Genomic DNA, 27,274 nt, shown 5'->3' with positions numbered 1-27,274 from the left:
GCCAGAACTTGTCTTCATGCAAATGACAAGCCAACTGTTCTGCCACGTTCTCTAAAAGTTAAAGTTTGAGAACCTCAGTGGAGGGCAGAGTTCTTACTTTAGAAGCTTCTCAAATGTCCATTCTTTTATTGTCTGTATAATTCACTTTGGTTTTTGTCTCAAAGTCCTTATTTTGCCTGAGGCAGAAATGTTAGGTTAGTCATTTTGAAGTAAAAATAAATTCAGACGTTTTTCAGTCATTGAATTTTGAAATTTAATTATATTTAGGATGTTCCCCTCCCCCTGCCTTCAGTTTTTTCTTGTTATCCTTTACCCTGGGTGGATTTTTCAATTTTAAGGGCTTATGCATATGCCATTCTGGGTGGTGTGAGAGAGGATTGATTTCATCCAGGTCTTGATTTGCTCAGTCCCAAATTGGATCTTTACTTTCTACATAATAATTTATCCTATCAGATTCATGGCAAAAGCTAAGTATGATCCTTTCTCAAATGGCAACCTGGGTAGAATGCAGCACTATCCTGGCATCTCCTCTGCTTCATACCACTGGTGACTCCCTGAGCCCATTCTTATCACTTCTCTTTTGAGGGTGGCTCCCATAGGCCCCGTTGGATACACCTCTTCTTCATCCCAGTTGTAGGACATCTGCAAGGGTAACAATGAGTTAGCTTCCATGCCATGTGCGGGGCCAAAAGGAACTTTTGGAACCCCTTCTGCACCCCACAGTTGCCATAGGTATCTTGGGATGGTGTGTATGTCTCTTTCATACCTAAGTGTGCCACACTACCATGTCTAGTTCCCCATCCTTTTTCTATGTCCTTGAGGGTGTAATAAGCTCCTGACTTTCAGAGATCCCAAGTAGAGACCAGAACATAAGTTTCTTTCATTCTTGGCTTCCCACCAACACCCCAACACCAATCCCCCAGGACTTGACTCAGAAGGTATGAACTAAAAGTAGCGTGACTAAATCTCCGGATTTGGATGAGAATGAAAGGGTTCCCAGGATGCAGGAGTTTCAGTTTGAAAATACAGAAAGTCCTGGAGATGGTCACTGTAGACACTCTGTAGACAGTGTAATTCTCTTTTTCTCAGTGTAATTCTCTTTTTCCTGTCCAAAGTCTCCTACTTCTTGCTCAGAAGATTCTGTATCTAATGAGGGCTTGTTCAGATCACTTTTTCTCCTTTAAAATATTTTCTGTCTGGAAATGGTCTTTGCAGCTTAGAAATGAGAATTTGACATCCATTTTTTTCCCTTTCACCTCCAAAATCTCTTGAAATACACACTTTTTTCCACATGTAGTTATATTTGGAAGGATCAATAGGAAACCAGGAAGGATAAGGGAAAATACCAATTAATACTTCACATGTCACATTACCATACTTTGTTCTTTTTTTCAACTTTATTGAGGTGTGTGTTACTTATCATAAAATTCATCTATTTCAAGTGTACAATTCAATGGTTTTTAGCAATTTTATCAAGTAGTGTTACCATTCCCATAAAATAGTTACAGAACATGTTCCTTTTCCCCAATAAGATCCTTCATGCTTATATATAGTTTGTTCTTTTTCCCACCCTTAGCCCCAGAAAACCACTAATCTACTCTTTATCTCTTTAAATTTCTCTTTTCTAGACATTTCGTATAAACAAAGACATTCTAAACACTCATATCATATGATACGTGCTCTCTTTGGTTAGCTTCTTTCATATAGCATAATGTATTTGAGGTTCATGCATGACAGATCATGTATCAGTAGGTTGTCCTCCTTATTGCTGAATAGTATTTCATTGTATGGATATACCACCTTTTTCCCTATCTACATACCAGCTGATGGACACTTAAGTTGTTTCCAACTTTTGTTACTTTTTTATTGCTTGTCTGAAATTTTTATTTTATTTATTTTTTATTATTTTTTATTTTTATTTTCAAATAGGATAATTGTACTTATTTTTTTATTTTTATTTATTTATTTATTTGTATTATTATTGCTTTTACTTTACATCCAAGTTAGTTAACATATAGTGTAATAATGATTTCAGGAATAGAATTTAGTGATTCATCACTTTCATATAACACCCAGTGCTTATCCCAAAAAGTGCCCTCCTAAATGTCCCTTGCCCATTTAGCGAATCCCCCCACCCAAAACCTCTCCAGCACCCTCAGTTTGTTCTCTGTATTTAAGAGTCTCTTATGGTTTGTCTCCCTCCCTGTTTTTATATTATTTTTGCTTCCCTTCCCTTATACTCATCTGTTTTGTATCTTAAAGTCCTCATATGAGTGAAGGCATATGATATTTGTGTTTCTCTGACTGACTAATTTCGCTTGGCATAATACCCTCTAGTTCCATCCGTGTAGTTGCAAATGGAAAGATTTCATTCTTTTTGATTGCCGAGTAATAGTCCATTGTATATATATACCACCTCTTCCTTATCCATTCATCCATCGATGGACATTTGGGCTCTTTCAATACTTTGGCTATTGTTGATAGTGCTGCTATAAACACTGGGGTGCATGTGTCCCTTTGAAACAGCACACCTGTATCCGTTGGACAGATACCTAGTAGTGCAATTGCTGGGTCATAGGGTAGTTTTATTTTTAATTTTTTGAGGAACCTCCATCCTGTTTTCCAGAATGGCCACACCAGTTTGTGTTCCCACCGGCAGTGCAAAAGAGATCCTCTTTCTCCACATCCTTGCCAACATCGGTTGTTGCCTGAGTTGTTAATGTTAGCCATTCTGACAGGTGTGAGGTGGTATCTTATTGTGGTTTTGATTTGTATTTTGCTGATGACAAGTGATGTTGAGCATCTTTTCACGTGTCTGTTAGCCATCTGGATGTCTTCTTTGGAAAAGTGTCTTTTCATGTCTTCTGCCCATTTTTAATTGGATTATTTGTTTTTTGGATGTTGAGTTTGATAAGTTCTTTATAGATTTTGGATACTAACCTTTTATCTGATATGTCATTTACAAATATCTTTCTCCCATTCTGTCAGTTGCCTTTTAGTTTTGGTGATTGTTTCCTTTGCTGTAGAGAGACTTTTTATCTTGATGAGGTCCCAATGGTTCATATTTTGCATTTGTTTCCCTTGCCTCTGGAGACATGTCAAGTAAGAAGTTGCTGAAGCCAAGGTCAAAGAGGTTTTTGCCTATTTTCTCCTTTAGGATTTTGATGGCTTCCTGTATTACATAGATCTTTCATCCATTTTGAATTTACTTTTGTGTATGGTATAAGAAGGTGGTCCAGGTTCATTCTTCTGCATGTTGCTGTCCATTTTCCCAGCACCACTTGCTGAAGAGACTGTCTTTCTTCCATTGGATATTCTTTCTTGCTTTGTCAAAGATTAGTTGGCCATAGGTCTGTGGGTCCATTTCTGGGTTCTCTATTCTGTTCCATTGATGTGAGTGTCTGTTTTTGTGCCAGTACCATGCTGTCTTGATGATTACAGCTTTGTAATATAGCTTGAAGTCTGGAATTGTGATGCCTCCAGCTTTGGTTTTCTTTTTCAAGATTTCTTTGGCTATTTGGGGTGTTTTCTGGTTCCATACAAATTTTAGGACTGTCTGTTATAGCTCTGTGAAGAATACTGGTGTTATTTTGACAGAGATTGCACGAAATATGTAGATTGCTTTGGGTAGTATCGACATATTAACAATATTTGTTCTTCCAACGCCTGAGCATGGAATGTTTTTCCATTTCTTTGTGTCTTCAATTTCTTTCATAAGCTTTCTGTGGTTTTCATTGTATAGATTTTTCACCTAGGTATTTTATGGTTTTTGGTGCAATTGTAAGTGGAATTAATTCCTTGATTTCTCTTTCTGCTGTTTCATTATTGGCCTATAGAAATGCAACTGATTGGTTATTTTTTTAAATGTTTATTTATTTTTGAGAGAGAGAGAGAGAGAGTGCAAGCAGGGAAGGGCGGTGGGGGGTACAGAGGATCCAAAGCAGGCTCTGTGTTGACAGCAGGGAGCCTGATGTGGGGCTTGAACTCACCTGAGTTGTCATGAACCATGAGATCATGACCTGAGCTGAAGTTGGAGGCTGAACTGACTGAGCCATCTAGGCATCCCAAGTTTTGGTTATTATAAATGTTGCTATAAGCATTTTTGTGCAAGTCTTTGTACTGATATGTATTTTCATTTCTCTTGGGTTTAGGAGTAGAATTCTGGGTTAAATGGTAGTTTAATGTTTAATATTTTGAGAAATGACCAAACTGTTTTCCAAAATGACTACATTATTTTACATTTCCATCAGCAATGTAGGAAGGTTCCTGTTTATCCACATCCTTGCCAATGCTTGTTATTGCCTGCCTGACTTATAGCCATTCTGGTAGGTGTGAAATGATATCTTATTCTGGTTTTAATTTGCATTTCCCTAACAATTAATATTATTCAGTATCTTTTCTTGTGCCATTTTTGCATTAACCATTCATGTATCTTCTTTTCTAAATATCTGTACACATGTTTGCCTATTTTTGATGGGCTATCTTCATATTATTGAGTTGTAAGCATTCTTTGTAAATTCTGGGTATAAGTCCTTTGTTGGGTATGTGTTTTGATAATATTTACTTCCTATTTATTGCTTGTCTTTTCATTTTGTTAATGGTGTCTTTGAAGTGCAAAAGGTTTAATCTTTGGTGAGGTCCATTTTAACAATTTTTTCTATTATGACCTATGCTTTTGGTCTTTGTCTAACACAAGTTCTTGAAAGTTCTCTTCTACATATTCTTCTAAATGTTTTATTATTTTGACTCCTACATTCAAGTATATGATCCATTTTGAGTTAATTTTTGTTTATGGTCTGAGATGAAGATATAAGTCAATCTTTTCATATGTGGATATCTAATGGTCCCAGCACCATTCATTGAATAGACTATCCTTTCACTAAATGAATTGCTTTGGCATCTTTGTAAAAAAAAATCGCTGACTAAAATAGAAAGCTTTATTTTGCAGTCCTCAATTCTATTCTAAAAATCTATATAATTACATGTCTGTATACCAGTATCAGACTGTCTTGATTACACTATCTTTTTATTTGTTTCAAGTTTATTTATTTTGAGAGAGAGAGAGAGAGAGAGAGAGAGAAAGAGAGAGAGAGAGAGCACAAGCAGCCTGGGGGCAGAGAGAGAGAGAGAGAGGGAATCCAAAGCAGGCTCTGTGCTGTTAGTGCAGAGCTCTACGCAGGGCTTGAACTCACAGAACAATGAGATCATGATCTGAGCTGAAATCAAGAGTTGGACACTTAACTGATTGAGCCACCCAGGCACCCCTATTCTATCTTTTATAATAAGTTTTGAACTTAGAAAGTAGAAGTCTTCAAACTTTGTTGTTGTTTTTAACTTTGTCCTTTTTTTAAAAGTTAATTTATTTTGAGAGAGAGAGAGAGAGAGAGAGAGAGAGGCAGAGCACATGAGCAGGGGAGGGGCAGAGAGGGAAGGAGAGAGAATCCCAAGCAGGCTCCATGCTGTCAGTATGAAGCCTGATGCAGGGCTCAATCTCTTGAACCATGAGATCATGACCTGAGCCAAAATCAAGAGATGAATGCTCAATCAACTCAGCCACCCAGGTGCCCCATTTGTTCTTATTTTTCAAAATTACTTTGACTATTTTAGGTGTTTTGCATTTTCATACAAATTTTAGGATTTGCTTGTCAATTTCTAAAAAAAAAAAAAAAATGCTGCCAGAAGTTTTTCTTATTGATATATATTTGACATGTAATATTGTGTAAATTTAAGGTGTTCAACATGTTAATTTGATTCATTTATATATTTTAATAGGACTGCAATTGTAGTCATAATTAGCATCTCTATCACATTATTGAATTTTGATAGGGATTGTGTTGAATATATAGATAAATTTGGGAGAGAATTGTCATCTTAACAATATTGACTCTTCTAATTCATAAACACAAAATGCCTCTCTCTATTGATTTAGGTCTTCTTAAATTTACTTCAGCAAAGTTTCATAATTTTCAGTGTATGTTTTGAATTTATTTTGTAAAATTTATTCTTAAATATTTTATTTTTTTTAGTACTGTTGTGAATGAAATTATATTCTTAATTTTGTTCATATATAGGAATACAATTGATTTTTGTATTTTGATCTTCTGTCTAGCAACTTTGCTGTACTTTTAAAAAAAATTTTTTTAAGTTTACTTTTATTTTTGAGAGATTGAGACAGAGCGTGAGCAGAGGAGAGAGAGAGAGAGAGAGAGAGAGAGAGAGAGAGAGAATCTGAAGCAGGCTCTAGGCTTTGGGCTGTCAACACAGAGCCCAATGTGGGACTTGAACTCATGAACTGTGATATCATGACCTAAGCTGAAGTCAGGTGCTTAACCGACTGAGCTACCCAGGTGCCTGATGCTGTACTTTATTTTTAATTAATAGAGTTTATTTTTTAGAGTAGTTTTAGGTTTACAGGAAATTGAGCAGAAAATACAGTTCCCATGTACCTCGTCTACCTATCACCTCCCCACCCTTCCTACAGTTTTCCCTATTATTAACAACTTGTATTAGTGTGATACATTTGTTATATTTGATAAGCCAATATCGATGCATTATTATTGACTAAGGTCCATAGTTTATATTAGGGTTCACTTTGTGTTGTACATCCTATTTTTTTTTTAAGTTTATTTATTTATTTTCAGAGACAGTATGAGGACTAAGAAGGGGACAGGGGGCAGAGAGAGAGAGGGAGGGGGAGAATCCCAAGCAGACTCCAAGCTCAGTGCAGAGCTAGATGCAGGGCTTGGTCTCATGACTGTAAGATCATGACCTGAGCTGATATCAAGAGTTGGTCACTCAACCGACTGAGCCACCCAGGTGCCCCTTCCTTTTTTAAATTTAATTTATTAATTTCATTGACACACAGTATTACATTAGTTTCAGCTATCTTTGGGGTTTTTACAAATACAGTTACCATTATAGTATCATACAAATAGTTTCACTGTTCTAAAATCCCCCCTGCTACAGCTTTCTCCCTCCAAAGTCCTGAGACACTTTTCTTTTTTACTGTCTCAGTAATTTTGCCTTTTCTGGAACGTTTGTTGTAGCTTTGTAAAATGAGCATTTGTTACATAGAGTCTTGTGGTGTTGAATGGTGAGACCTGGTTCAACAAAAGACCACGAGAGAATTCAAATTGAGAAGTTTAGGGATATCTGGGTCACTCAGTCAGTTAAGTATCCAACTCATGATCTCAGCTCAGGCCTTGATCTCAAGGTCGTGAGTTCAGGCCCCACACTGGGCTCCACACTGGGTGTGAAGAAAAAGACAAATAGAAAAGTTTATTACTCATAGGTTATGGAGGAAGTACACAGCATACCTTGTGGGACTACCTGAAGCAGTCAAGGCAGAGTGTAGAAAGAGAGTGGCAGGATCTGGTGCACATACCTTTATTAAGGCCCAGGGGTGGAGTACTTTGGGGTTCCTAGGCTATGGCCAGATTGGTCATTCACACTAAAACAACAGGGTTTTGATAAGATACACAGTGTCTTATCTAAAGGGTGCACAAGGTGTAGGGGAGACTTTATGACAAGAGCTGTTGGGGAATCGTATCAGGAACTTAAATTTACTTGTGACATTGCAGATTGTTATATGGGGCATGAGCTTGCATGAGGGTCTAATGTCAGTTTAAATCCCCTGAAGGTCACTTGACAAACAGAATGGATGCTGAGCCAGCAATACCATGGAATAACTTAGTTAAATTCTCAACAGTCATATAGTTGGAATCATGCACTATGCAGTCTTTTTAGATTGGCTCCTTTCACTTAGTATTATGCGTGTAAGGTTTCTCCATGTCTTATTTCTTTTAACCACTGGATAATATTCCATTGTACTAATATATACAGTTTGTTTATTCTTTCACCTATTGAAGGATATTTTGGTTGCTTCCAAGTTACATAAGTTATGAATAAAGCTTCATGTATAGGTTTTTGCGTGGAGGTAAGATTCCAACTCATTTGGGTAAATATCAAGGAGTGCAATTCCTGGATCATATGGTAGGCCAATATTTAGTTTTTTAAGAAACTGTCAAGCTATCAGTCTCCAGTGTGGCTATACCAGTTTTTTAATTTCCACCAGTAATGAATGAGAGTTCCTGTTGCACCATATCCTTACCAGCATTTGGTGTTGTCAGTGCTCTGGATTTTTGCCATTCCAATAAGTGTGTAGTATTACCTTAATTTGCAATTCCCAAATGATTTATGATGTGGACATCTTTTCATATGCTTATTTGCCATCTGTAAATCTTATTTGATAAGGTATCTGATCAGTTCTTTTTTCACTTTTTTCCTTTTAAGATTTATATTTTTAAGTAATCTCTACATCCATTATGGGGCTGGAATTCACAACCCTGAGATCAAGACTTACATGCTCCTCAAAGGAGAGAGCCAGGCACCCCTCTTTTCTCACTTCTTAATTGGGTTGTTTGTTTTCTTATCGATGAGTTTAAAGAGTTCTTTGTGTATTTTAGATAGAAGTTCCTTATCAGATATGTGATTTACAGATATTTTCTCCTGAGGTTAATTTTTGTGAAAGATGTATAGTCTCTGTCTGGATATTTTGGCTTGTTTTATTTTATTTTATTTTATTTTATTTTATTTTATTTTATTTTGCATTTGGATGTCTAGTTGTTCCAGCACTATTTGTTGAAAATTCTATTTTCTTCATTGAATTGCTTTTGTTTCTTTGTCAAATATCAGCTGATTATATTTGTGTGGGTCTATTTCTGGACTCTCTATTCTGCTCCTTTGATCTATTTGTCTATTCTTTTGCCAATACCACACAGTCTTGATTACTGTAGCTTCCTTCTGTTTTTGATTTCTAATTTAACTCCATTTGTATGACTTAAATCCTTTTAAATTTATTAATACTTATTTCATTGCTTAACATATGATTTATTCTAGAGAATGCTCCAAGTGTGGTTGAAAAGAATTTGTATCTGTTGTTAATGGTGTTAAGTCAAGTGGCTTGATATTTTTTAAGCTGTATATACTCTTGCTGATTTTCTTCCTAGTTTTTCTATCAATTTTTGAAAGCAGAGTATTGAACGCTACAACTATCAGTGAATTTTCTGTTTCTACCTCTAATTCTGTCAATTTTAGTTTCATATATTTGCGACTCAGTTGTTAGGTGTATATAGTTTATTATTTGTTCCTACTAAGTGGATTCATCTATCATTGTAAAATGTCTTTTCTGTCTAGTAACAACTTTTTCTCAACATCTGTTTATTATTATAGCTCTTCACCTCTTATTTTGGGTACTGTTACTATTACATGGTTTTTTTCTATCTTTTTACTTTTAACCTATTTTTTTTAATATAAGGTGTTTTTTATATATAATTTGATCATGGGTTTTTTTTTAATTATTATTAATCCATTCTACTTGTTTCTGCATTTTGGATCAGGGCATTTAATTCTTTACATTTAATGTACTACCCATAATGTAGGATCTATGCCCTCCATTTCATTATTTGTTTTGTTTTGTATTTTAAAAAATGTTTTTCTTACATTTATTTATTTATAGAGAGACATAGAGAGACAGAGCACAAGTTGTGGAGGGGCAGAGAGAGAAGGAGACACAGAATCCGAAGAAGGCTCCAGGCTCTGAGCTGTCAACACAGAGCCCCACGCGGGGCTCAAACTAACAAACTGTAAGATCATGACCTGAGCCGAAGTCAGATGCTTAACCGACTGAGCCACCCAGGCACCCCTTGTTTTGTTTTCTGTATGTCTTTTTTATCCCTATGTTCCTCCATTACTGCCTTTTGTTGTGTTAAATAGCTATTTTCAAGTGTACCATTTAAATTCCCTCCTCCCACCTTTTTAAAAAATATTTTACCAGGCATCTGTGGGTGTAGCACATCAGGCGAGTCACAACCATCCTCTGGGTCAGTGCCCTGCAAAGGTCCCTGGCACTGGGAAATAGCCAGAGCTATATGCTTGGAAGACCTGTGGTGGGCTTGGACATGGGGATACTGAACACTTGCTACCCTACAACCTCTCCCATGGTCTTTGCTCCATTGTTGCTCTCCTGGGCTCCATGATTTAGGCTCCATTCACCGGACCTTTGAAAGTGATGAAGCTCAAGCTGGCCCCACGAGAAGAGGAGAGAAGGAAACTGTGAGGTCAGTTCACCCTACTCCACCCTTGCTCAGATACCAGGGTCACACCGTGCTTCTTTTACTCTTTTCTTAAAGTTATTTTCTTAGTGGTTACCTGGGGCATTATAGCTAGCCTCCCAATTTAAAGTAATCTAGCTTAGATTAATATTAACTTAATTTCAATAGTATACAGAAATTTGCTTTAATACAGCTCCATTCCCTCCCTTCTATGTGATATTATCATTATACAAATTATATCTTTATACATTATAGGACCGTCAACACAGGTTTATATTAATTGCTTTATACAGGTGTCTTCTAAATCAGACAGGAGAAGAAAAAAGCTACAAAAATTTCATTTGTATTTTTTTTATATTTATCTATGTAGTTACCTTACTGATACTCTATTTCTTTATGTGGATTTCAATTACCCTGTAGTGTTTTTTCATTTTAGACTGAAAAGACTCCCATTAGGACAGAAGTGATGGTTGTGAATTCCTTTAGCTTTTGTTTACAGTGGAGTATCTTAATTTTTCCCACAATTTTGCAGAATATTTTGCTGGATGTAGAATTCTTGGTTGATGGTCTTCCCCTCAAACCCCTGGTACTTCAAATATGTCATCCCATTGCTTCTGGCCTCCATAGGATGGGAGTAGGCCAAGTTAAAAAATCCACAAAGTTCAGATGTTTTTCCTGAATAAATTCTCCTCAGATTGTTACAAATCTTGGATTAGTTTCTAAACTAAAGAAAAGGTTGATTTTGACAAATATATATACATATATATATATATATCATTTTTATTATATATATAAAATATATGTTATATCATATTTATTTATTTGAGAGAGAGAGAGAGATTGAGAATGAGTGGGGAAGGGAAGTGAGAGGGAGACAGAAGATCCAAAGCAGGCTGTGTGGCTGTCAGCATGGAGCCAGACACGGGACTCAAACTCGTGAGCCATGAGATTATGATGTGAGCCGAAGTCGGAAGCTTAACCGACTGAGCCATGCAGGCACCCCAATATCATATTTATATTTAAGTCAGGACTACAAAAAGTATACTTTAGACATTACTATCATGAACTGTGGAATAAGATAGGACTGGAAGCACATGAATTGGACATATTCCTTAACTTCTATAAGCCTTTTTTTTGCATATCTGTACAATTGAGTTAATGATATACACTCAATAAGACTGACACCTTTTGATCTGTCATATGACAGATCTTCTCTTAGTGGATCAATTATAGAGAAAGAACAATAAAGACAAGCTGTAAGTCATTCAGGGTGGCATGTCACTGTAAAATTGAATGTTCTTCAAAATGTCTCCTCTGCTGTTCTCAGTCTCCTGTTTCTTAAGTTATGTGTAAGAGGGCACAAGCATGGCAGTTTCTCATTAGCCTTCTAGAGTTTCTATTCAATGGCTGAGCTTATATATATATATATATATATATATATATATATATATAGTGTGTGTGTGTGTGTGTAAGACACTCCTTTGGGCACTGCAAGAGTGATGTCAGTGAGCCTAATATTGGATGATGTGCACATTTTCCCTTTTGATGTAGTAGCTCCACATAGAATTTTCAAGTGCATCCACCCCCCCAACCCCACCCCCCCAGACCAGGGGTACTGTTTAGAGAGTGCTTCTCTTGAGTTTGGAGAATCTCTGATAGTCCTGAGAAAGCCAAAAGAGACCCAGACCAAGTCTCTTGTTTTACATTCCTCATTTTTAGAATCACAAACATACCTGAATACTGTAGGACTCCAGGAATGCATGAGATAGCATAGCTTTTGCTCTTTGTATCAATCAAAGCAACAGAATCACTAGAACATCTATATCTATATCTTTGTTTATCTACATGTACATCTGTATCTATTTATCTCTCTATCTTTAGCTGTGTCTATATCTGAATCTCTATCTCTATCTAATCACATATCCATATAATTACAAGGATTTATTTGTTATAGAGATCTGACTTTATGCAGTTGTGGGAGCTGCTGGGAAAGTTAAAGTTCAAGTAATCCAAAAGGAATAATGAGTGTAAAAGTAGAGGAAAACAAGGACAGGCGGGAATGTACAGGCATGAGTTGGAGCCCACGAGAACAGACTGAAATCTGTGTCAGTTCTCATTACCACTAACCTTGATGGTGTGGCTATACTGCAGAAGTTGGGGTCCTTCATCACGGAGCTAAACACACACCTGAAGGTGGTGAAGCTGAAAGAAGATCTTGGTGAAGGTGGAGCCCTTGAAGGCTTGGTCATCATCTCACCAATGAAGTAAGCCAGCAGTTACATTATAATTACAGTAAAGGGGTAGGCCATTGTATAGAAGACAATGTAAGTGGTAACAGAAAAATTGCACAAAATGCTTATTAAAAATGGCAGGACAGGGCCACCTGGCTGGGTCCGTCCATGGAACATGCAACTCTTGACCTCAGGGTTGTGAGTTCGAGACCCACATTGGATGTAGAGATTACTTAAAAATAAAATTTTTTAAAAAATGGCAGGACAGATTATATTCAAGATTATATAGGGAAAAGAGAGACTTCAGTCTAGAACTGAGCCTAACTCCAAATATAGCAAAGACAGCTGAGGATTCTGCCTATAGGCAGAATGAGGGTGTCAGTGGATGGAAGATAACTAAGAGGAACTTGATTAGATATCAAGGGTGTGGGCATTCTTCTAAACTATGCTGAACAGGCCAGGGAGGCAGCTTAGTTGAGAAGAGGGCTCAACAGAGCCTGATTAAATTTTGGTCAAGGAGGGGTTCCTTGTCAATATGAACTATCAAAATAACTGCTATTACACTTGTGTACTTCAAATCTCATAGAAGAATTGTCCCGATGGTCTATTCTAACTGAGAAATTTGGGAAATGTAGTTCAGGTTAGCCAAAGTGACATACTGCAGAGCTACCACACTCCTATTTGGAGGCCATGGTTCTTCCTTGGATCTTATTTTCCTGCTGTGAGATTCAGGTCATGGGTAATGGATTCCCTCACTGCCTCTTCTTAAAACAATAGGTAGGTGGGATATTGATGGGCAGGACATTGGCTAACTCTGCCTCCTATTTCTACTTTGTGTTTTTCCCCCCATGAGTTAAATTGTATTTTACTTAAAAAAATAGTTTATTATGATAAGAGCAATTAATATGGGATCTATCCCCTTAACAAATTTTCAGTGTACATTATTGTTGACCATAGTGGTACAGCAGATCTTTAGAGTTTATTCATTTTATTTAGCTTAAACATTGACTATTGCTTAATAACTCTGCATTTCTCCCTCAGCCTCTGGTAACCACCATTCCAGTCTTTGGTTTTACAAATTTGGCTATTTTAGATACCTTATATAAGTGAAATCATGTAGTACTTGTCTCTCTGTGTCTGGTTTACTTCTCATTCTTTGCTTCTCTCTTAGGGTAAACTTTCTGGTCTCCTTCCCTCACTCCCAGGTCTTTGCTCTCTTATATGGGATTAGAGGCATGGTTTCATTTGGGAGGGGACCTGGTCATGTTTATTGAGATCTGTACAGTGTTATCAGTGGATTTTCTTGGATGCAATCTGCCAGAAAATAGCTACAACCAAAGCAAAAACATAAACAATTTCATTTTCATTTACTCTTAAAGGATAATTGGGAAATAATTTACTTCCAAGGCTGGGGGTGTGCCCCAAGCTCATAAGACTTTGGAGATACTCAGAACAATGCTTTGCATTGTCAATATACTTAAGAGCTACTAAGGCCCAGGCCTTGCTCAGATATTCAGAAATTTCCATCCTTCTGTTTGTGGGGTCAGGCTTTCTCCTGTATTTCCTGTTCACATTGTTCTGAATATGACCCAGGCTACCAGAATGACGGCTGTTTAAAGGACAGTCTTGTCTTGCAGGGTATTTCACTTTCCTACCTTGTTAATTGGCTTCCATGAGCCTGATGAAAGGTAAATACTTTGTATCTTGAGAGCCTGATGATTAAAAATGGGAGGAAGAGGAAATAGATTAAGTAATAGGAAAGTAAGTGAGCTAATTCCTCCATGTTTCTGGGAGGAAATCATTAGATGCTTTCTAAAGTTGAGTTATTTAAGAATAAAAGTCTTCTCATATTATTTAGAGTTATGGATGTAACTACCAAAAAGAACTAAAACCATACATGAATTATTGTTTCCAGAGGGAAGAACTGGAAATGTATTTGGGAAAGAGTGAAGTAGAGCAAGAAACCCTGTTTTGGTTTTTTTTTGTTTTTGTTTTTGTTTTTGTAATACCCTGTTTTTTGAAATTCCTTTTTTTCCATCTGAATGTATTATTTTGATAATAATTAAGAAGGAAGTCAAAGTAAACACTTCCAAGTAACTTCACACTATTTTACTTGGATGCATCGCATATATTTTGTTAATGATTGAAAATAGGCTCTATTTAACAAGGTGGAACAAAAAGGACAGGACTGTTTTATTTCAGAGAATCCATGAATATCCTTTTCAGCACGATGGGCAGGAAAATTCAGAAATTATAATTTATATACATTTTTATATTTAAAAAAATACCTCAATTACAATGGATAAAGAGAAGATACAACTCAAGAGAATATTTGGATATTGCTGGAGCACAAGTTTTTTAATCACTAATGTAATTGGGACAGGAATTTTTGTGGCCCCCAAAGGGGTACTGAAATACTCTTGCATGAATGTGGGGCTCTCCCTGTGTATTTGGACTGTCTGTGCCCTGTGCCCCGTTGTCCATGATGACCACTCTCTGCTCAGCAGAGATAGATATAACCTTCCCACGCAGTGGAGCTCACTACTATTTTCTCAAAAGATGTTTCGGCAACTTAATCTCTTTCCTGAATCTCTGGACAAGCTTGTTTCTGGGACCAGGGTTAGCTGCCAGCCAAGCCTTACTCCTCGCCGAGTACAGCATCGAGCCTTTTTATCCCAGCTGCTCTGCTCCAAAGCTGCCAAAGAAATGTCTGGCGCTAGCCGTATTGTGGACCGTGGGAATTCTGAATTCTCGTGGTGTGAAAGAGGTGACTTGGCTTCAGACAGCCAGTCTAGTGCTGAAAATGGCTATACTCGGCCTTATTTCCCTGAGTGGAGTCATGCTGCTGGTGAGAGGAAGGAAGGAGAATGTAGAAAGATTCCAGAACTCTTTTGATACTGATTTTCCAGAAGCTTCTGAGTTTATAGAAGCCATTTTCCAAGGATATTTTGCGTTTTCAGGCGGGGGATGTTTTACATATATAGCAGGTAATTAACAATTCATTGAGAAAGAAAATCTCAAGTCATGACTTACTGCATGCAATGTGAAATGTACTTTCTTTTTGTATATTTTGAGTTTTACTTTAAATACATGATGATTCAATGTTTATTCTTACTAAATTGAGTCAGAATATGGCAGTCTTGCACTTATCACCCAGTCTTAATGTTTTCCCCCCTTCATTCAAAGGTGCTTATTTTATTGAATGACTTCTTTTTTTCCACTTTCTTTTCTGGGGCCATAAATATGGGATCTCCATGTCAATCTAGTTTCCTTTCTGTTAACGGATGAATTCTGGGATTGTGGAAATAGTCCCCTCCCATGAAACTGTGAATCCAGAAATGATCCAATGCCAGACTGTGTTTGTGTTGTGAGTGGGTGTGACATACTTATGCTCTGAAGTACTTTTAAAGAGAAGAGAATCATAGATGGACTAAATTACTCTGAGGCTGGATTTAATGCTCTTTCCTTCAGTGTCAAGACAGAAGATTTCTCTCTGCATTTTTAAAATGCAGTCTCAGGGTGACTGGGTCGCTCGGTTGTTTGAGTGTCTGACTTAGGCTCAGGTCACTATCTCGCAGTTCAGTTCAGAGTTTGAGCCCTGCGTTGGGCTCTGTGCTGACCGCTTGGAGCCTGGAGCCTGCTTCAGAATCTGTGTCTCCCTCTCTCTCTGCCCCTCTGTATTTGGACTGTTTCTCTCTCTCTCAAAAATAAATAAACATTACAAAATAAAAAATAAAAAATAAAATAAAATCAGTCTCTTCCCTTGAATTCTATCCTTTCCCTCTCACCTCCTAAGGGATCTTCCCCATTTATTAATTTTTTTCAACTTCAACCTTTTTACCAGTTCTTTTCCTTAACCTTTCAATGTGAAGTGGGTTCTACTCTTAAAACACATGTGATATTTCCTTTAATCTTAGGACCCCGAGTCACTGATGTGTCCATTACTCATTAAATAATTTGGTCAGCAAATATCTTATTAAACACTGACTATTTTTGAAGCCCTGTAGTAGTGCCTTAAGATGAGTAATATGGACGCTTTATCCTAAAGAGGCTAAAGTCTAATGGAAGAGGTAAAATCTAGATTTTGGTCTGACCTGTAGCACTTATGAACTGTGGCAGGTATCTTTACCTGTCTGGACTTACTTTTTTTTTTTTTCTCCATCCAAAAAATGGTCATTATGACTTAAAATCACTATGATTTTGTGCTTATAAGTAACAGCATGATAGTATTTAATAAGTGGTTTTAAGGGGGAACAGTATGACTACTATGAGAATTCAGTAGATGGTAAAATCACCTTTAGCTGTGTCATCAAAAAGGTGGCAACTTTCACTGAACTCAAAAAAGTCCACCAGTAAAAATAAATGAGTGAGGCTGTGGAGACCAGAAGTATGAAGGTGCGTATAAGACAGAGCACGTAACTTTGGGTGACTTAAAAATGGTTTCCATCTGATGGGCTGGATAATAGATATGATTACTAAGGGAAGCATATAAAGAGAAGTAGAACAAAATGACATAGGAGTGGAGACAGATGACTGGAGAAGTCCAAATTTAGAGGGTAGGTGGAGAAAGAAGATGCAATGAAGAAGTCAGAGGAGGTTTAGAGAATTATAAAAGAAAATCACTACATGTTCCAGGAAGAGGGTGTAATCAACATGGTGAAGTGCTTCCAAAAGTTGAGGAGTATGAGGATTGAGCAGAAGCCATTTCACTAAGAAATCATTGGTGAACTTTGGATACAAGAGGAAAGTCAGTCTGCATTGAGTTAAAATGTGAAGTATTGAGAAAAGGAAGCTATGGGATGAGATTACTGTCTTAAGCAGTTTGTGATTAAATGTGCCACTGCAATTGAAAAGACTAGGATAATTAGCTCAACTTTCCCTTTCTGTGTCTCACTTCATCTTTCTCTCTCTTATAAGGATAGAAGAGATATCTCTGGTTTTGATTTTATTCATCTTGTTCCATTGCCAGAGATGTTTCACTGCTGGATAATTTTTCTCTGCTGAAAATGATTCACAAAATTTACTTACCTATAAACTATTATAGAATTCTTCACAAGCAGCTGGCAGTAAACAAAGGTGAAGGAATTTCAGTGTATGCTGGGATGTTAATTCACTTAATAAACTTTAAATACAGCTAAGCTCTAAGTAACTCTTTTACCTGTAAAAAGATGATACATAGGCAGCTGACTTAGCACACTGTAGGAACATCTACTTCTAAGTTCAAGACTAAGGATATTCACTGTCTGGCCATAATAACTTTGAATTATGTTATGTTATGTTATGTTATGTTATGTTATGTTATGTTATGTTATATTCCTTACCTTCTCTCTATAAATCTGATACACAATAAGAAAGAGTAAAAGGCCCAGAGGAAAGTATAGTTAATCCTAAAAGTTGCCTTTTTGCTTGTTCAAAATCTTTGACTAATAACCATAGTCATTAATAACTTATTGAGTGCTAGGCATTTGATTGGAATTTTATTGTCTCTATATTTTCCATTCTCCCCAAAATACAGGTCAGGAAATTGAAAACTTAGCAGTCAATAAATTGTCCAGAAGGCCACACCTAGTAAATGGTTCAGGCAGCATTTAAATGAGAACTTTCTAATTCTTTACTCTTTAAGTGCTTAAGCAGTTCATATTATTATATATCATGGGCATTATATTCCACCCCTGGGCAGATACAGATGAAACAGATTTGACATATATTGAAGGATAGATAGTTATTAACCAGAGGGATTTGGCTTTGAGTAACAGAAACCCACACACAGTGGCTTAAACAATAAAAGAGGAACCTGCTGGAAGAATAATGCTGTATTTTAAGGAAGACCTGAGTAATCAATCTTCAGGAGCAACAGGAGATAGGGAAGCTCTAGGACTTAAAAACTAGATCAGTCACCTTTCTTCTTTTTGCCACCATTATGATGCTTTTTTTCCTGATTCTCTCAGTTTTGTCAACATTTGGCTCAAATTCTTGAGAGGAATCTTCTTGTGTAGTGACAACGATTGGCTTCCAGTGAGTCAGAGGTCTTACTTGGTTCTCTCACCAGCAGCCAGGACATAGGGTCACATTATATACACAGAACTATAATGCTCAATTATTTATGTCAGGGATAATTCTCAGAGAATGGCAAAATTTGGGAAAACAATGTGACAAATGGAACAATATTTGAGAATAAGATTGTCTTAGAAAATCCATTATCTATGATGCTAAATCATGACCTTTTCTTTTTTGCACTTAATACTGACATAAAGGGAAGGCAAAGATCCTACAGGGAAAGAGAATTTATGATTTACTCTTTTACTTTTTACATATATGCTATGAGAATGTCCATTTTCTTTTTTTTTAATGTTTATTTTTTGAGAGAGAGAGAGAGAGAGCAAGCAGGGGAGGGCCAGAGAGAGAGGGGGACAGAGGATCCAAAGTAGGCTCCTGTGGTGACAGCAGAGACCCCAATGCAGGGCTCAAACTCACAAGAGCCATGAGATCATGACCTGAGCCACAGTTGGACGCTTAACTGACTGAGTCACCCAGGCGCCCTGCTGTGAGAATGTATAATAGGACAATTTTGCCAGCCGAGGAGAGCTTCCTCTCCTATGTTCCCAAGTTATAATTTTGCTGAAATCTAAAATAAGAGTAAGGGTAAACCAGGCAACTAGGAAAGGAAAGAACATTCCACATGAGAGTATGGGTATAGGGGGCATGACATTTTTGAAAAACTGAAACCTGTAGGCCTATGACACAGATAGCACAGGGCACCATCAAATTATCATGTTATATATTTTCATAGCCCTGTATTTCTTTTCATATGGACAGTTACCACAGTCACTATTATAACTTTTATTTATATGATTATTTAATTTGTATATAGCTCTTCTTGAGGTTAGACTTTATGTTTGTTTTTGCTCACTATCGTATTCCACTACCCAGATTAAGTGCCTTGTACCTAACAGATAAGGCTGAAGACACAGGTAGTCTCCAAACCTATACAGGGTCTTATGGACTCATCTTTGATTTTCATTCTTGTGACTTTCTTCAGAAATGTTATCATCTATAAGGAAAAGGAAGAAAATTTCCCCCTTTTTACACTTAACACCAAGATCATCCAAGAAAGGAGATAGGTGTGTAGCAGTTCATCAATGTGTTTGTGCCTATGTGTATGAATAAGTGTGATAGTCGCCAGAGTGGATAGGAAGAATTCAGCCCCATTGGTAATGCAGGAAGCAGTTTTAAAGATAAATTTAAGACATAATTTTTTACCACTTGTTATTTTTCTCTTTTATATGTTATAGGGGAGCTGAAGAAACCCAGAAAGACAATCCCAAGATGCATATTTACTGCGTTACCTCTGGTAACTATCATTTATCTGCTGGTTAACATTTCCTACCTGACTGTTCTGACACCCAGGGAAATTCTTTCTTCAGGTTTGTATGCAAGTGACTAAGGCAATAAATAATAATGACAGTTCTAGTCCATTTAGTATAAGTAAGTATCACTTTACCAGTCAGACTACTGTTTGCTTTTCATTATTTTATATAGAGTCACCTTGTAATTTTCAAAATATTGAAGGGGCCAAAGAATATGATTTGGCTTAGGAAAGAGTTTTAGATTTAAGCATGATACTATGGAAAACCATGTTTCTGATGATATGGAAAAATATCCATAATGCTGATATATGATGCAGACTAGGTTCAAAATATCTGTATCCCTTTCATGATCTTTCCTCACCAGAGTGACACCATACAATCAGTGCTTAGGTCTGTTAAAACTTTTACAAAAAAGCCCGTAACTTTTACAACAATGATTTTCTAAATATTCTTCTAGGTGACATAAAGAATGATAAACTTGAAATGTGGGACATTAGCAGTTAAAAGGGTAGAAGTTAGGGTCAATTACTGGATATAATTAATAGTATTAATATGTAATATAATAATGTTTATTATAAATTACTCTAAAGTTTATGGTGGCAAAGGGGTCCTGAACATATTGGAAATATGACATAAACTTCCGATATAAACTATCATCCAGTACCTTTAGGAATAATCTCTTTTGAGTAGCTATTACTGTTTGATAAATCTTTGAGGCACTGGAGGTAAATCTAAGAGAGGTTTAATAAAAAGTCTTAACACACTTTGCCTTGATTCTTGTGTTACTGCCATTCAGGAATCTGCCTGAATGGTATCAGTATTGATTCACAATGCTCTAGTTGTCTTAGGGACATGTAAACTAGATATGATCAAGATTTTGAGTATTTGTGGGAACAAACCAAAGGCTAAGTTAGATAAGAACAAGTAGTGATTTATTAACTACTTTGATTATGCAGAGAATAAATTTATAAAATTAATTAGGGTGTGGTCAGGGCTGTTGCCCAGGTGACCCAGATGTTATGGTTCATTGAATCTGGCATTGGTTATGACTATCATTTCTCTGGTCACACTCATTGTTAAAAAATTATGATTATCTTCTCTGAGGTGTCCTAATAGTTGCAGCAATTTTATGGGTGGCACAATTGTTCCACACGTGTGGAAGTCCCATGAAGGAAGACCAATGAAGTGTTTTGACTATAGTTACTTGTAATTTGGTTTTTAATGCTTACTCCTCTAGGCGTATAATCCTCAGACCTTGTTTAGATCCTGTAATAATTTTCTGGAATTCAAATATCTATCTTCTATTGTATTAGGAATTTAAGTTAAGAAAATAATTAGAGCTATACATTAAAAACGTATGTATAGGAACGACCATCATAGCATTACATATGAGGGCAAAAAATTAAAGATCACCAAAGTATCCAATAAATTTGAAATAAATAAAAAATTTAGCGAAATCCAAATAATAGGCCCATTCTGAGTTTTTTCAAAGACCATATTGTTGTAAATACTTAAAGTAAAGGGACAATGTTTATAATGTAACAGTGATGGAAAAGCAGGATCTATATTATGATATAAAACAGAAAGTATATAGTTAATGGTGGAGATCTGTTGGAATGATATTGTGAGTGATTTTTGCTTGGTTCTTTCCTGGATTTCCCAAATTTTCTTTAATGAACTGTATAATTTATATAGTGAAATAAATAAATTATAAGTGAAAGAAATAGATTTCTAAATTAAGGAAATGTAAGGATTAAGGAGTGTTTTCAATCAAATGAGTGTGTTTAAAAGACATGAAAAGTTCCAGAGGAATATAGAGTATCTAAGATGTGGTGTGAATTGGATGCTACATTTTCTTTGATGAACACTGAAAAAAATTATACCAAGCTGTGATACATATTAGATTCTGTGGTTTATATGGAGAAAGAACCAGTGCTATTAATCATGTATTGTTTTTTTTTTGATCAGTGTTAGAGCTCTGACCTGCTTCTTTGCTGATTGTTCTCTTAGAAAAAAAATGGGCATAATTTTAAATAAGTTTTACAACACAGTGGGAAGGATGTTTCTAGAATGAGGTGTGTGCAGGGGCACCTGGGTGGCTCAGTCAGTTACACGTTCGACTTTGGCTCAGGTCATGATCTCGTGGTTTGTGGGTTCAAGCCCTGCATCCAGCTCTGTGCTGACAGCTCAGAGCCTGAAGACTGTTTCAGATTCTGTGTCTCCCTCGATCTCTGCCCATCCCCCACTCATGCTCTGTCTCTCTATCTCTCAAAAATAAATAAATGTTAAATAAATTTAAAAAATCCACCAATTGGTAACTAATTTAACTTACAGTTATATAATAGAATATTGAGCATTCTTTAAAATAGCTAGATGGATGCATATGTACCAATATGATCAAGATATATTGGAAAGTAAAAAAATCAAGCCTAAGTGTGCCTACACACACACACACACACACACACACACACACCCCCCTTGCATGAATGCTTATATAGGCATAGAAACTTTCTGAAGGCATATCCAAAAAGATACTAACAGTAGTTACATCTGGGGTGCATGAATGAAGGATTGGTGAGGAGAGGGACATTTACTTTTTACTTTATGTGCTTCAGTGCTATTTATTTTACTTCTTACCAAAAGCATATATAATACAATTATAAAAGAAAATAAATGACATGAAGAAGAGAATAAAAAAAGAAAAAAATTAGTTGTGGAATAAAGATAAAGATTATGTAGCAGAGTTGAACTAGAACCTCCTCTAATTATAACCGGGTTTGTAGAATGCATGACAGGAAATAAAGACCAGGAAATGAGGACTTTACTACCAGAAATAAGTATTTCTGATATGTGTTTGAAAATGGAAAATGTGTGGAGGTGTGGGTGTCCAGGAGGAACAACTAATAATACTTTATTTGAAATGAACAATACGTGAGACAGGAAATACTTTAAAACAAGACCCAACATTGTAGAATAGCACTAAAGAGAGAAGTGACAATAGCATTTAAGGCTGTTTAATATATGTGCTGCTGAAGTAGGCACGCACTTAAGGCTGTTTAAAATGGGTTCAAAAATAAATATTTTTAAGAACAAGGACCATTGATGATAATTTAATTTTGTCATTTTGAACAAGTTTTACTATTTGTTATAAGCCATTATGTTGATGCCATAGAGGCAACGTCTGCCCCAGAGCAACGCCCCAGAGCATGACTGCCAAGGACACTAGGTCTTCGTGTGCTCATTCCACTGAAAGACTGAGACCTTTGTTCTCTGTGTCTAAATGATCTGTCCTACCTTATGTCTACATAATATGAATTGGACTCAGTTTCTCATAGGCAGTGGGTGCATTTCTTCACTGGCACCTTTTTTAATCTACTGACTTGTAACGAGTTAGTGTTTATAATAGAAGATCTCTTCACAACCTCTTCAGTTGTGACAACCAAAATATGCCTCCAGATATTGCCAAAAGATCCCTGAGGAGCAAAATCACTTCCCATTGAGAACCACTGGTCTATAGTTTAGACAAGCACCCAAATGTCTTGAGTGTTTTAATCTGTGTGTAATTTGTTTTCTCTGTCTACAGGGTTGATTTTTAAATTCCTATTAAGTATTTAAAATTGCACCACAACATGGGGGCTTTGTAAGGCTCATTCCTGTGTCAGCAATGTTGCTTTTTTTTTTTTTTTTACTCTGATTGCAACTCTTAGCACTCTGTAGTTTTAGAAAATAAGCATGCAATCATCAATTCAACCTTTCATTTCACAATTATTATTGAAAACTTAAACATTTCTGAGACTTATTGAAGTACAAGCCTTTCTAGTAAAGAAATGAATGATACTTGACCTCAAGAAGTGAAGTTTCTGGTCTGTTGGGGATGATGCATGAGATGGTAACCATTTATGATACAGTGTGATAGGGCTAAAATGGACACATGCAAATGGTGTTAGGTACATGTAAAGTAAATAATGAAATTAAACAAAATTTAACTTTCTTAATTCCCTTTTGAATTTCCTGCTTTCATTTAGAGATAATCTTTAAAGGTTTATCATTAATTTCTTATTTTTAATACATTGTCTTTTGTGTGTTCTTATTTTTCTGCAGATGCTGTGGCTATCACGTGGACTGATAGAGTAATCCCCTCATTAACATGGGTTATTCCTTTTGGTATTTCTGCCTCAATATTTAGCAACCTTCTGGTTAATGTACTTGAATCATCAAGAGTAACATATATGGCTGGCCAAGAGGGCCAACTGCCTTTGCTATTTAATATGCTTAATATTCACTCCTCTCCATTTATATCTGTGCTAGTACTTGTCACCATGGCATCAATTGCCATTGTCTCAACAAACCTCACTGACCTGATAAACTATCTTTATTTTGTAGTTTTTATTTGGTCTGTATTATCAATGATAGGAATACTAAAACTGAGATACCAGGAGCCAAATCTACCTAGACCTTACAAGGTAATTTTTTTCCATGTGAAATAAAATATACTGGGTGTAACCATGTTTCAAGACTATATTCAGAACATATATGGGTAGGTCTTTTTATTAGTAACAAATTGTGAAGCCCATAAAGGTAATCTGGTCTTAGTTTTTATTGGGTAGATTTTACTCAGTTTAAAATCTCTTGGGTTCCATTAGGTTTACTAGAGAGAAAGATAAACCTCTGGGTGGTGAGGCAGATCATTATGAGTCTTTTGACCAGAGACTATTTAATTTACTAATGTAGCTACCTATGCACACTGGTATCTTGTACAGTCAGGGTCAGATTTAGCAGGTGGGAAATAGAAGAGGCAAGTGATAACATCTCCTGTCCTGAAACATCGACCTAACTTAATTTGATCACCAACAAATTCCATCTGTTCCACTTTACTTCTTTTAAACTTACTTTCATTTTGGATGAGGAGGAGTTTTACAGGAGAGCCCTTTAATGGTGGGAAAGAAAATAAACAAAAACTTGGCAGTGTAGGGATACTATTGGAGAAAAGTGACCTTGATGCTCTGATTATCAGAATAGTCTTGGTGAGCTAGGCTTCATGTTAAAAGCTTTTCTTGGATTATCACATTTAATCCTCTCAGTAATACCAAAGGCAGATACTACTCTTATCCCCATTTTACAGATGAGGAAACAGGTTTAGAAAAGTTGTTACTTGCCCAACCTCACACTGCGTGGTAGAGTCAAGATTGAAATCTAGGCAGTCCCTTTGGAGTGTTTGCCTTTTAGAACATACAAATAAATATAAGAAATATATACTATAAACAATTTAATAAAGAACACAGGGAGAAAGAAAGCAATGTTCCAATGACTTACAACCAACCTTCCTTTTCCATCCTCCCTTCTACTTCTTCCATCCAGCCATCCCCTAACTGTTGCGTATTTGAGTATCAGTTATTGAAAGCAACTATATTTTAAGCACCTTACTAAGTATTCTGGGTGCAAAAAGGAGTAAGACTTGGCTTCTGCCCTTAGGCAGGGTATAATCTATCTGAACAGTCAGGTGAACCAAAATTCATAGTATGATTATTGCCATATGGTGGCCTCCAGAAGGTGTTCAAAAAAAAAATACATGGGGAAGGAGGGATCATTTTGTTCTTTAATCTCTGATCCTCAGTGTCTTCAGGTCTCAAATGGGAATAAATAACGCCTACCTCCTAGGAATGTGGAATATATTAAATGAGCTAAGACATGCAAACAATCCAGAGTCTGACATTGATAGTTATTATGGTTTATATCATTATTTGATACATGTTTGCATTAAAAAGAAGGCAAGGGCAACCACAAGTATAAGTAATTAACATTTGTCTTGAATGCCACATGAATGCTCTTTTCCCTCAGTTATCTGATAATTGATACTGAGTTGTGAGATGACAAATTATCTTTCATCTTTCCTAGGGGTGTTTTACAAATTAGGAGGAGATTCTTTTTTTTTTTAATTTATTTATTTATTTATTTTTTTAATGTAAGCTCTATGCCCAACTTGGGGCTTGAACTTACCACCGTGAGATCAAGTGTTGCATGCTCTACTGACGGAGGCAGCCAGGTGCCCCAAGAAGCAATTTTTAATTAAGTCCCTAAGGGAATGATCTTTTAATTAAAGGGTTTCATAAATATGAATATAGCTATGTTATATTTTGGGGATATAGATTCATATCTATTTATTAAAGATATATATCAAAAGTGACTGCCTATTGAATTTTCTCCCTAGGTTGGGTAATATTGGTGCAGGACCCTTAACAATCCTAATGCAAAGCAGGTACCAAGAATAGGGCTTCAAGTTTTTTGGCTAAAACAAAAACAAAAACAAAAACCCACCAAAAGTAGAATTGTCTTGGCCAAAGTTTTTGTTTTGAATTTTTTTTAATGTACTGAGCCTACAAAGTCATAATATTTACCTGTTAATATCTGCCTGAATAACAGAGTGCCTAGGGATATTCTGTGTTTTTGATATGACTTTCTTATTGCCTTGAGATATTTTCTTGGGAAAATTGTGACTTTCTGAGCTTTAGGAACTCCCTTTTAATGAATTCATGCTGCCTAGATCAGAAGATGGTTATCTTACTAGCCAATGATCATGATTATTTCCACTCATGAACAGGCAAACACTAGATGTTCATTCCCTTCAACCATTGCCTTGACGTTGAGAGTCTTCAACATTCTAAACTCAGATAATTTAACCCATTTTCTTTCATTCACTTATATCTTATTTTTGTTTATATAAATATGCAGTACTTTATATAGGTTTTCACATCTAATTTTATTTTTTGAATTTTTTTTTCAGGTGTTTTTTCCATTACCTTTGGTAACAATGGCCATCAGCCTATACTTGGTTTTGGTCCCTTTGGTGAAGTCTCCACATATGCATTATATTTATGTGTGCCTCTTTGTTCTCAGTGGACTTCTATTTTACATACCTTTAATATATCTCAAATTGAGGTTGGTTTGGTTTGAGAAAATGACATGTCATTTACAATTGCTGTTTAATATTTGCATCCCTGATGTGGCTGAAGAACAGATGTCAGAAGTACAAACTTTTTAAAAAGTAGCCTTTTAAAAGCACTCCCAAATTAAAAAAAAAAAATCAAGCACATTATGGAACATTAATGATGAAATGCCCATGGTAACTTTCTTTCTTGAATGAGATAGTGTATAAATAAGTGCCCATGATAGTACTTAGTTTTAAAAATCACACAAAAATTGTTGTGTAAAGCCAAAGCTCTGTTTTGGTTTGCATGGTTTGATACATTGATGATATTTCCCCCTTTCTTCCATTTTTTTCTGCACCCACCCTTTACTGCTGAATTTGTGGTGATTTTGTGATAAAAGTTAACAATTAAAATAAAAAAGCGTTCTCTTCTTCATTCCTGAGTCCTTACATTGGTGCTGAAGATAAAAGAATAACCCCATTTGTCTGATTAGCTTTTCCCTATTTGTATTTTTTCAACCTAAAAGCTATTTGAAGCATGAGTTTTTAGGTTATTTTCTTTTGTACTCCTTCTTCTAAATTCTGAGATGCTTTAGAAGAACAAGTTTACTATGTTTTCATTTGATTAAAATGTGACTT

General features: G+C 36.1%; 1 protein-coding gene across 1 annotated transcript; it reads left to right on the top strand.

Moving 5' to 3' along the window:
• The first annotated feature begins 14,641 nt into the window (after positions 1-14,641).
• Positions 14,642-26,749, top strand: SLC7A13 (solute carrier family 7 member 13). The gene is given in 5 exon segments (XM_042923354.1): positions 14,642-14,818; positions 14,820-15,330; positions 19,636-19,767; positions 23,812-24,173; positions 26,492-26,749. Coding segments are annotated over 5 exon segments (1,440 nt in total).
• Positions 26,750-27,274: the final 525 nt, after the last annotated feature.

This window comes from Panthera leo, chromosome F2 (genome assembly GCF_018350215.1).
Source record: "Panthera leo isolate Ple1 chromosome F2, P.leo_Ple1_pat1.1, whole genome shotgun sequence".
Classification (NCBI taxonomy): Eukaryota; Metazoa; Chordata; class Mammalia; order Carnivora; family Felidae; genus Panthera; species Panthera leo.
This window is presented reverse-complemented; position numbering and strand designations above follow the sequence as displayed.